At 45.7% G+C, this 12221-nt stretch overlaps 1 protein-coding gene across 1 annotated transcript in view; it reads left to right on the top strand.

Moving 5' to 3' along the window:
• The window catches only part of LARGE1 (LARGE xylosyl- and glucuronyltransferase 1), a 366765-nt gene that overhangs the window by 267024 nt on the left and 87520 nt on the right, over nucleotides 1-12221 (top strand). The window contains exon 7 of the mRNA XM_053253740.1: nucleotides 10528-10640. Coding sequence (XP_053109715.1) covers nucleotides 10528-10640 — 113 coding nt within the window. The remainder of the gene's footprint in view (nucleotides 1-10527; nucleotides 10641-12221) is intronic.

Below are 12221 nucleotides of genomic sequence, written 5' to 3' on the forward strand. Positions count from 1 at the left end.
AGGAGTGATGATTTCCATTATGACTCATCCTGATTAACTCTAGGTTTCTTATCTATAGGAGACATGGGCAAGGGCTCTGTCTGTTCTGGTAGACTCTGTGTATGCCCAGAGGCATACAAGTATCCACAGTGATCAGGGGCGTAGCAAGGTTGGAGTGGGCCCAGAGACGAGATTTTAAAATGGGCCCCCATCACTCAAAGTCCAGGGCCTCCGCACACCCCAGGCCCCCAAGGATTTAAGTCTGATATTCCAAAATAAGTATGCTGCCTGCAAATACATTTCACTGAATACACACACACACGTCACAATATATAGTGATATACATTGAGTACTATACATTTGTATTACTTTTAATGCCTAGAACACACTAGAAAGATGAATTATTAAAATGGGCCCCTCGCTGCAGATTAGCAAAGGAGACTTTCAACCATGCAGGGTGAGCCTATGTTTGTTTTCTCAGAATTCTGAACAAATTCAGTAAAGTTTGATTCCAGGAGGTTTTTCACAGGAGGCTTTTAAAGCCCTTTAACACACCTCTCCTCTGGAATGGAGGTGCTGCATTCACATGTTGGCCAGATTTACCCTGAAGTCCCTGCAAGTTATTGGGGAGCAGTTCACACACAAGAAAAATAAAATAAAAGCACCACACATGCTTCACAGTTCTCACTCAGACCTTCTGGGTTGCAAAACAACTTGAACATAAGTGTATTTATAAATGAATGAATGAATAAATAAAATTAATAAAATACTGTTCCAGAAGTTTTTGCAATTTTCTGCCATGAAACAAGCCACTTATAGGACTTTTTAGATAGTTTTTTTTAAGTCAGCAAATTTTCCAAGCTGTTTCAAAATAAATATTCAGAGACTTCTCGGTCCCTCCCCCCACCCCATATCCAAGCCCTATGGCAAGCAGATCCCTATATATGGGGGGGGGGGGGCGCGGAAAGGTAACCACAAAAAGGAGTTCACACTCTACCTGGCAAATGCTGGTCTGGGTTAAGCAGGGCAGCAAGGGGTCTTCTGCTTCAGAGAACACTCTGGCTGCCTCCTCCTTCCTGGCTTGCTTGGGCCCTACTCGAGTTCAGGCTTCACTGCGGCCTACACGGAGGCCTCCGTGGAAGCCCCGCCCACCCGCCGATCAGCTGAGAGGCGGGAGAAAAGGAGCTCTTTGCAGCTTGCCTGCTGCTTCCATTGCGGGCCAGCAGAACAAGCAGGAGAGACTGCGAAGAGGGCAAGTGGCTGAGAGGCTATGGGGCTGGGCAGGGGGCAATGGGGAGTCACATGAGGTGCCTCTGGGGTGCCCCTCCAGGCACTGGGGCCCCCAGACAACTGTCTCCCCTTGCCCGATCGTTGTTACGCGCCTGACAGTGATATTCCCAAACCACTATGATACACTAACGATCTGTGTGCATTAGGAACAGTGGTCCCTCTAATTATTTTTTCATCTCTGTACGGAATGAATTTTGTTCTGGGTGGCGGTATCAAGGCAGTGAGTGTGCACCTGCATTCAGAATGGCGCCTTCCTGATTCAACCTGAGCGGGGTCTAAAATGTACTGAGGAGACATCCAAAAACTTGTGAGTGTGCACACATATGCACGCCTTAGAGGGAACAGTGATTAGGAATGTACCCAATCAGAATGACTGATCTCCTTTCCATTGACTGAGAAGGAATGCCTAGAGGTCTCCGCTAGCAGCAGAAACGACAATATAGCTATAATGGAAAGCCAAGATTAGGCCATGGATACACAGGGTTGCAACCAAACCAGGTGGGCATGGCAACAGCTACCTGTCATGAAGTGGCTAGCATAATAAATTGGTGGGACATTAAAGACTGTCAGCTTACGCTGTTTTCCTTATGACTAGCAGCACTTTTTGCCTGATGCTGAATTTTCCAGTTTCCTCTCATGATATTTTTGTGTTAATTTCAATACTTATCTTTCTGCATCACTATTCTCCTAAGAGAACATACTAAGGAAATAACGAGTTTGTATCTGTCAGTGTTTTAGAAAGAAAATGAGTGCACATATTCAGCACAGTCCACATTGGCACAAAAAGCCCTAAATAAAAGCTGGCACTGGTGCCTGGCTGAAGAGAGGAGGAGGAGGAGGAGGAGGAGGAGGAGGAGCAAAGGAAAAGAAGGGGCACAGAGAAGCATTTTCATGTCAAGGCAATGCTTCATCTGACTGACCCTCCTCACATGATAAGGATATGCATGCACTGTGAGCACTCACGTCCTCCCCCCACTCCCGCCTGGCATATTTGTAGCATCTCTAGAAGGGCAGTTCAGATGAACTGCCCCACAACACGCACATAATTAAGGAATGGCACACCAGGAGGGAGGAGGACAACATATGTATTCATGGCACACATCTCCTTATCACATGAGGATCAGTCAGATGAAGTATTGTTTGAATCAACCCAAAGGGAACAAACATCTGTGGGGGGGGGAGTCCAGAAAAAAAGCTGCACAGAAGTACTATTGTATCTTGTTTAAATGTTCATTTCAACGTTTATTCTCTTTGCATTCCTTCAAATCAAGGCAATTGGGATTGCCCAGAGTAGCAACTGTGTCCGATCCTGAGAAGGTAGGACCAGACTGACACCAGTCCCTGTCCCCAGAACCAGGCCAGTGCCTGAAGGAGCCCTAGAACTGGAACCCAAAAAAATTGCACCCTCTGAGTCTGAGCCCTCTGAAGAAGCAGCCCCTCCTACATTACTACACTCCCCAGTATCTGCTAGGGAGGAGGAGTGCCAGACTACAGGCCAGAAAGCTGGCCTTTTAAGGCCTGCACTCCCCAGGCAGGAAGATTGAACCCAAGAGGGCTAACCTGAGCCCAGAGCTATTCAGTCCTCCTTTAACTGATGTCAGAGCAACTTATCCCTTGGAACTGTCCATGGTGCTGCAGCCCTGCCTCCACCTCACCAAGCTCATTGGTTCTTTGTGGGACAGGACAGGAATCTGCTCAAATTCATTTTGTTTCAACAGACCATTTCAATAATTACCTTGATGTGTGTTTAAGCAGATTCTAGCTGCCATGATTTAGTTGTAAAGAAGCATCCCGAGGTCGGGGGGGAGGAATGTCACAAAACACATCGTAGTCTCTTTGTGCCCTTGTTTGTTTGACCTTTTCTTTAAAAATGAACCTTAAACCACTTACCTCCCCCACAGACGATCCTTGTCTCCTGGCTGGGTGAGTGGTTTGCTCGTCCAGATGTTCGCTGGCTGCTCCTGGTAGCTGGGAGACTCCCAGAACTTTCATAATGCAATAAAATACTTTCATAACACCATAAAGGTGTGCAGTACATGGTGGGGAGCCTGCTGATGCAGGTGGGGAGGTTACTGGTGTGTAGGTGCTGTACAGAGCCGCGCAGCACCAACACACAATCAGTTAAGCCAGGGGTAAGAGTGTGCTCATGCCCTTAATAGCACTTAGCAATAGCACTTACATTTATATACCGCTTTATAGCCGGAGCTCTCTAAGCGGTTTACAATGATTTAGCATATTGCCCCCAACATTCTGGGTTCTCATTTTACCGACCTCGGAAGGATGGAAGGCTGAGTCAACCTTGAGCCCCTGATCAGGATCGAACTTGTAACCTTCTGGTGACAGGGCGGCAAGTTTTACCACTGCGCCACCAGGGCTCCCTACAGGGTTTGCTGCCACGCCACCGCTGGGAGCTGTGTGGCTCCCGGCAGTTCTCATGTGCAGGCAAAAGTGGGCTGGGCTTCCTTAACCCGGTTTTGCCTTCATGTGTGAATAGCCTCACAATGTATTAAAAGATAAATAAAGTTAAACAAGTTTAAAGACCTTTAAAACAAGTTAAAGAACTTTTAAAATTACAATTTCTTTTTAAGAGAATTCCAGTTAAAAGTAGGAATGGGCCATGATTGATCATTCTAAGATTGCAAAACTGGCAGAAGATTACTGGAAAGAATGCGGGTTCATTTTTACCCTGTTCCCTTTCTCCCTGCTGTCCATTTTAGATTCACAAATTGTTCACACAAATGTGAGATTGCACACATACCCTGACCATCTTGGCTTCATAAGTACAGACACATGAAGATCTGTTAATCATTTGGCATCCACTTGGTGTCACCAGTTGCTGACCAAGTGACAACACTTTTTTTTTTTTGGCACAGATTGCCAATCAATCAAGTATGGTGCCTACATGATAAAAATGCTTGGAACTGTTACAGTGACAAGGGCAGTCTTCACATCCAAGCTGTTGAAATGTAAAAATAAGACATTTCTCTGAAAACAGGCAAAGAATGCAAGATGCTGAATTTCCCTTTAGTATTATTATTACTTAATGGATGGTAAGTTCCTAAGCAAGACCAGTGTAGAGATTCGAGGGGCAGAAAGAGCCAAAAGAGCAAATAGCCTTGTTTTTGTCTGGAATTGCATGTTTATGTCCCTGAGCCAGGGTGCCCGAACATGAATTACATGAGACCTCCATGCCTCTGTAGTGTTGCTATTTATTTGCTTGATAAGTCTTCTCTGACAAGTGGTGACCCTGCTAATTCACATGACCCACTTGTAGCTCCCTTGTACACGATGTGATTATTTGTTGGCATAGCTTCCACTCTCTTCCTGTGTGGGAGAACAGGAGGAAAGATATTGCTATGCTGTCATTGGGAGATGAAAGGATCCACACCTGGGGCCAGATGTCCAAGGAAAAAATCCTTTGATTCTCCCTCATGCCTCGTCTCTCTCCCCCCAGCACAACAGATGAGGACAAATCCCTTTGTCCCCTGCATTCTGCTGTTTGTCATCTTGAATCCAGCCTGAATTATACTCAGCATTACTCTGGGGAAGGGCCTTGTGAGGTAAATCTCTCTCTGCCTCTGCTGAACACAGGCCTTGTAGAATATGGGAACCATGAATCTTGTTTCCTGTTGGCAGAAGCAAGGAGTCATATGAATACTACTGTGAGCCTTGGATTCCAGAAAATAAAAACTCTCCCATTACCCACTCAAACTTTGTGTTTTCATTTTAATGTTGTGGCTGCTGATTTTCTACTAAGTAGCATAAGTTGAGTAGAATTAATTTGCTCCTTTGGTGTGTATTCCTTAATCTTGCTAATACTAATGGAAATTATGTGCCCTTTTTAGAATATTTCAGACTCCTATAAATTGGCTTGTTTTTATAGCACTAACTTTGTGGTGTACAAACCCTGAAAAGCCTGATCATATTAAAACAACTTTTCCTTTAAATTTAGAGTGGAAACCATTTTATGCATTCATTTCAGAACTATTATAAACAAATCTCCATGCCATTGTGCCAAAAAAAACAACCCCGGGAATTGTTTTAGATGGTCTTGGGTCATGTAATTTATAGTTTTGCATTTTCCAGCCTTTGTTTTTGGTCCCCTTCCAGTCTTTGCTTCTCAGCTGCCTCTGTCGATAACCCCTTAATCTCTTTAGTTTTGACACCATAATCTGGCTGCCTGGCAGAAGAATGGGGAAATAGAGTGAAAATACAGTAAATGCCACCCCACACAGCTATATTAAAGAAGCATTTATTAGATAACTCCTTGCTATTTCTCAAATATAAACATAAAACCTGTTTTACACATCTAGGAGTATGAATGAAAAATGTCTCATTTCCCCTCTGTTCTTATAACTGAACAGAAAGTCCTTGCCATTTGGAAGTAATCCACTATAGGGGAGGGAAATTGTTGTTTTACTGAAACGGTAGCTGCGATGCGAATATGCCACATCACAATGACCTTCAGTCTCAGCCAATAATTCCTAAGTGATGTTGTTGCACAAATGCTCTTTCATACTTTTGCCCACACATGCAAACTCCAGATAGGATTAAGGCTCTCTTTCCAGGCAAATGTTTCAGGGAATTAAAAAAAAAATCAATTGTGCCAGTTAGAAAAGAGGTTGGCTAAAATTTCATCAGGGCAGATTTGAGGGAAGATAACCTTTTCTTCTGATGACTTCTTGCAGCAGAAAAGGGAAGAGGATACATTGGAAATATTCTGGGATGCTTTAAAAATGAATTGATCATTGTGAAAAATGTCACTCAACTATACAACAGTAAGGTGCCCAAAGGCATTTTTCTCGTTGAAAAAACTATTCCGTCAGCCCTGGATTCCCGTCCCTGTTATTTTTCACTTGGCTGAAGTCATAATCTTTCTCCTGATTTGGGATTAGGAGTATTTTTATCCCCTGTAGCAGAAAATGCCATATTAGATGGCAACCTCAATACCTTTCAGTTAGTGATGGGACAGGTTTATAAGGTCACCTGCAGCACACACAGCTGGCAGAAGCACCAGTGCAGAATACCTATTTCCCCGTATTCTGCTCCTTCATTGTCTAACATAATTTGAGAAGGGTCATGAGGCGAGGTGGTGGTTCTCCAAAGACAGCTGTGCAGTCTTAATTGGGATCCTTTGCTCATGTCCAACTCACCCCATGTTCTTTTGTGGAATTTCTTCTTCCTCTTTCAACGCTTTCCTTTTGCTTCCTCTGCTTTGTTCTTCACCCATTGCAAATGCTTCTGTTCAGCTCCTTGGTTATTACCCTGACGTGTTAATTTTAGGCCATCTCCAGTTTAGTGTAAAGTTATTAATATTCTGTTTCTTCTCTTTTCTATTGCACTAATGAGGATGTTAAGTGAGAGAGGGCCTATCACTAATCCCTCCAGACGGTCCCCGCTTGCTATTTATCAGGACCCTTTTGTACAGCAACTTACAGTCAGTTATCATTCCCCAAAATGAGGTTCTTATCTATGTCCACTGGTATTTCTTTTTTCAGCAAGCCCTGTGAGACACACTATGAAAGGTTTCACTGAAAACAGATACAGTGTTTGTACTACATTGCCTTCATCCACAGCTTTTTGAAGTTTTGTTTTTCACCATGTCCAGAACAACTAAAGGGAGGGGAAAGCTACAGTGAATACAAAGCAGCCTGCTTTGCATTCTAATTTCTGTGTTGTCACCACTGTAGTGTCCTCCATAACAGATGCCACGACTCCAGTCTCTTCCATTTGTCCCCATGTGCATTTAAGGCTTGGGTGAAATGTGTCTCTCTCAAAAGGCCTTCCAAGCAGCTCACGAGAGTGGCTCGTCCCACTCCAGCCCACTCTTCCCTGCAGACACAAAGACATTTCTACCAGTGTTCCCTCTAACAGGGATTCCCAGATGTTGTTGACTACATTTCCTAGAATCCCCAAGCAAAAGCCATTGCAGCTGGGGATTCTGGGAGTTGTAGTCAGCAACATCTGGGAATCCCTGTTAGAGGAACAGTGATTTCTACCCTGCACTGGACATTTCATAGGAACACTGCCGAAGACAGTTGTCTCCATCACTTTAACCTTAAAGATTCACAGTGATTATGAAATAATTTGTGTTGATTTCTAAAAACATTGGCCAACATCCTGACTAATGCACTTGCACAATGAACAAAGTTGTGCTAGTGCAAGAAGATCACGTAGATCGCTAAATCATGGGGATTTTCAGAATTGCACTCTTGCCCCAAGATTCCCTGCAAAACACATGAGACATACCACACTTTACACACCTTGTTGTCTTGTTGCACAAATGCAAACATGTTTTCACTAGCACAGCACTCTTGTAGAACACAGGCTTCAGACTTAGTGCAACAGGAGCTAGGTATTGTGGTAGTGTTATGAGGGGAGCCCTGTCCCCACTTCTGGGATCTTGCAAGCAACATTGTAAAGTAGGCAGTCTTCCCAGAAAGTCACAACCACAGGCTTAAACTTCAAATAAAATGAAATGCTTTACTAAGTAGAGCATTACAGCTAACTTGGCAAAGAGGCACCATTTATTTATTTATGTATTTATTTATTTAGATTTATATGTCGCCCTACTCCCATAGGACTCAGGGCGGCTTACAAGCAATAACATACAAAGCAACACAGTTCTATAAAATACAACATATATAACATCATAACCGCAACCCCATACAGTACTTATTACAAGACATAATAACCATGAATTACCAGATCACTCTTTTAACGTGGTGATTCTCTTTATTTAGCAGAGGGAGAGTAGCTGGCCCTATCCACCCCCAGCACAGTACCTCCAGTGACTCTTGCTGGTGTCTGACTTATGTTTCTTTTAGATTGTGAGCCCTTTGGGGACAGGGATCCATCTTTCTTATTTATTTATTTATTTATTTATTTGTTTGTTTGTTTGTTTGTTTGATTGATTGAATAAATAAATAAATAAATAAATAAATAAATAAATACCAAGTTGAGGTTTGACTGAAAATTCCGAATGTGGAGATTCCCACGTGGCACAGTCACTCTAGGTGAAACGCATGTCCAGGCTCAGTGCTCTACATCCGCTATAATTGTTGAGTGAAGGCTCTTGTTAATAGATGGGGAAGGGAAATGATGTTGGATGGTCTGCTTCTGATGAAAAGAAGACTTTGAGAATGAAAGAGAGACTGGAAATGAAGGGGGAAAGAGACCCAGAAGGACCCGGAAGGATGAGAGTGAAGGGTCTGTCAAAGGACCGGAAAGAGGGAGGAGAGTGAGACACAGACACACCAGGCAAAACAGTATGTCTTCACTGGGCAGGGTGAAGCGTTGGCAAAAGGACCAGCACAAGGGCTGGGACAGAGGCAATAGGCTATTGGAAAACAACCCAGGGAAAGAAGAAGGAAAGATTCAGCCCAAGGACCAGTGGAGGTGATGGAAAGCGGGGGAAGTATGGGGAAGAGTCAAGGAAAGTCAGAGAGAGGGGGGGGTAGGCTTTTTAACTAGGGGAGGAATTGACCACCGTCCCTGCCTTTAGTTGTAAAATATAGACCTACGGAATGGAAAAACTCCTAGTCTAGCTTGGGGGGTACCACAAGCACTCAGGCAAACAGTACATACACACATGTGTGCATACTCAGGGAAGGGAAGGGGGAACCAGGGAGCAAGGAAGGAGAGACTCTCCCTATTCTGTCTGTCTGATGTAAAGGAGTGGGATCTGGGTTCCCCCTCTCATAGGGAAGATGGAGTGCACTGAAGCAGTAGAGGATCACAACCTCCAGCATATATCCCAGAGATGGTGCAAGTTGAGAGACTTTTGGCTGGCCAGCTTTGTAGGGTAGAAAGGGGCTAAATTAGTGCTCCTCTGGGTTAATGACAAGCAGGAGGGATCTCTATCTGAGAACAATATGTTTTGGGGTAGCTAGACAGGAAGATGGGATTTCCTTAGGATGGAGGCAAGGTATTGGCTTTGGGGTTCTTGATTTGTTGATTCCAGCGACCTCAAGGTCAATCTCTTAGAGGCATGGGGTCTAGCGATGTGTATGAACCGGTCCAGAGGCTATTGTAGATGCCTCCAAACCAGTTCAAATGTGGCACAGTTCGAAGGTTTGCACCCGGGGGTGGTTCTTTAAGGGCGGGAAGACACTTACCCCTCTCGCCGCTTTCCTCCCACCAGCACTCCTTTTTAAAAAAAACCCTCTTGGGGTGGCAGCGTAGTTCCCTGCCACCCCTGCCCCCGTTTTTGGCCAGAAGTGGCCAGCAGTAGTACTGTGCATGCGGGCACACGTTGAATGTGCGGGCGCGCACGCAGTACTTCCGGCCAAAAACAGGGGCAGGGGCGGCAGGGAGGTATGCTGCCGCCCCAACAAGGTATTTTTAAAAGGAGTGCCTGCGAGGGAAAAGTGGCGGGAGGGGTAAGTGCAACCCCCCCCAACCTTAAAGAACCACCACCACCCTGGCACTGGACCACGGAGGGACGGTTCCCTGCACACCACTAATGGGGTCTGGTTTCAGCCCAGGAAACATGCAACAATGGAAGAGGAGTCATGGCTCTCATGCCATGGGGATCTCAGGAGTGCTTTAGAGTCTCCATGGGGGTAGCTTCTGTCTGGGTTCCCAGGAAGTAGGAAGCTGCAGTTGCCTTTCCTTCTTAGCTAGTTCCCTAACCTACTCCTAGCTTCAGTGATACACACGGTTTCTTTCCCAGTCTCTCCTAGGGATGGACAAAGCCAGACTGTGTGCTCCTGCAAGGGGGTTCCAATCATGAATTGCCCCCCTTTGCTAAGCAGGAATTGCCTTGGTTTGCATTTGGTTGGGTGACTAAAAGTGAGCACTGTTTGCTGTAAGCTATTCCCCTTAGGGGATGGGGCTGTAGAACATCAGTGGTAAAGCATCTCCTTTGCATGCAGAAGGTCCCAGGTTCATTCCCTGGCATCTCCAGGTAGGACTGGAAGAGACTCTAGCCACTGCCAGTCAGTGTAGACAGTACTGAGCTAAATAGATCAATGGTTTGACTCAGTATAAGGCAGCTGCCTATATTTCTTTGTAACATCCTAGCACAAGTGTGGTGTTAGGATGTCAGCCATTAAAACTGGCTATATTTCTGATTTGCATAGCATACCTTCCCCTCCTTGATTTCTGCAAAATGGTGAGCTGACAATAATCGCTGCTTCCTTTTTCAGAACTTCCCTTGTTTTGACCCCCATGGTGCATCTTTTGAGGCGTGAAGGTCTTTGCTTTACATGTTTTCATCGCAGCTTGCCTTTTCTTTACACTCCTTGTTGATTCCAGGGGTCATTCTGCTACTTCTGGATAAATTGCGCAAGATGAAATGGGAGCAGATGTGGAGGCTCACAGCTGAGAGAGAGCTAATGAGCATGCTCTCCACCTCATTGGCTGACCAGGTGAGTGTGTAGTTTCAAAGTAATGACATTTAAGATTGTTCCCGCGAATAAGCGGGCGAGGGAGAGACGATTTACCACAACACAGCTTTCCCTCGATGTTTCTTTGCCGCAGGGATGCCACTGGAAACATTTTAGGGAATGGGTGTATGCAGACTGGGGAGATGTGCCAGGATGGCCAGATAGCTCACAAGCACCAAATAAATGCAACAACAGTACCCTTTGGTTAATGGAACTAGTATATCACAATACCAGATGTTTGATCTTCCAAACATCACACTTTTCTTGGGCTTGACAAGAAGGCATACACTCTCTCAAAAATCCATGAGCTGTAGCTGTGGCTTTCCACTGGTAGTTAGCCCCAATAGGTAAGTGAGCCGGCCAGACCTGTACACTGCCTGAGTGGTGGCACGGCACCTGTGGGGGCTGCTGTGAAGCTGCTATTTTCACATGCCCCTGCACAAAATAGGGGTGTTGTGCAAGATCCATGATGCTGCTGCAGTGAGAAGTTGAAACTCAAAGGTCAAGCAGGGCACAAGGAAGAAGGAACCAGGAAGAAGGAACCCATGTTTCCTCCCACTCTCTGCTGGGTAGAGTATAAAACAAACAAGATGCAGTTGAAGCCAGGGGCGTAGCTTCCATTGGACAAAGGGGTGACGATTGCACCTAGGCTCACAGGGTTTGAGAGGCCCCCAAGGACCGGCACAGGGTCCATTGGACAAGGGTGCCCTGCAGCTGGGGCACCACACGCTCTTTCCGAGCATGATGGCAAGAGAAGAAACGTGCTGGGGCTGGGCTTCCTTTCTTCTCCCTCCCCCCATGCTTCCTTCTCCCAGGCAGCGGACCACCCCTCACTGCCCTCAACAGTCTTGACACTGGGCTGGGCTTCCTTTCTTCTCCCTCCTGCACACGTCCTCCTCCTAGGCAGAGGACTGCCCCTCGTTGCCCTCAATGCTCCTGGCTGCCAGAGACTTGCTGCCCAGCCCCAAAACACTGCTGCTGCCACCCACAAAAAAGGACAGTGACCCCCACGCCCAGCCTGACTCCACGCCATCAAGCCAGCACTGCTGCTGCCCACACACACACACACACACCGCTCTGCACAGAAGGTGAGCCAGCGAAGTCTTGCAGGGGGATGGTTAAGTTGCCCTGCCCCTTGTGTCTGATATCAGATACAGGACACACTGGGGTGCGCCTTTGCATACACAACAGAAGCCCCATAGCTCCGATTTGTCCCCTGGCCACCAAGAACCTCGCTACACCCCTGATTGAAGCTCATAGCATCTAGGAGACAGACCAGAACAGGAATGCTGTACTGAGCATTATTATTACCAAGAGAAAGGAGAAGAATTTCTGAGGCAGTGGGTCATTCCCAGCAATGGCACTACAGAGATGGATTTCGTGTCTTGCATGGTTGCAACATAAGCTAATGGGAAAGATTAGGCTGTAGTGAGTATTGAGCAACCTCTGCTGTCTTTCTTTGGTGCTTTCAGTAGTGATTTATCTGTGTGACTTCAACAAGTGTACACTTGCACCACTGTTGCACACACAACTTTTTGTTTTGTTTTAAGAAATGTGTGTCCT

Source organism: Hemicordylus capensis, chromosome 5, assembly GCF_027244095.1.
Source record: "Hemicordylus capensis ecotype Gifberg chromosome 5, rHemCap1.1.pri, whole genome shotgun sequence".
Lineage (NCBI taxonomy): Eukaryota > Metazoa > Chordata > Lepidosauria > Squamata > Cordylidae > Hemicordylus > Hemicordylus capensis.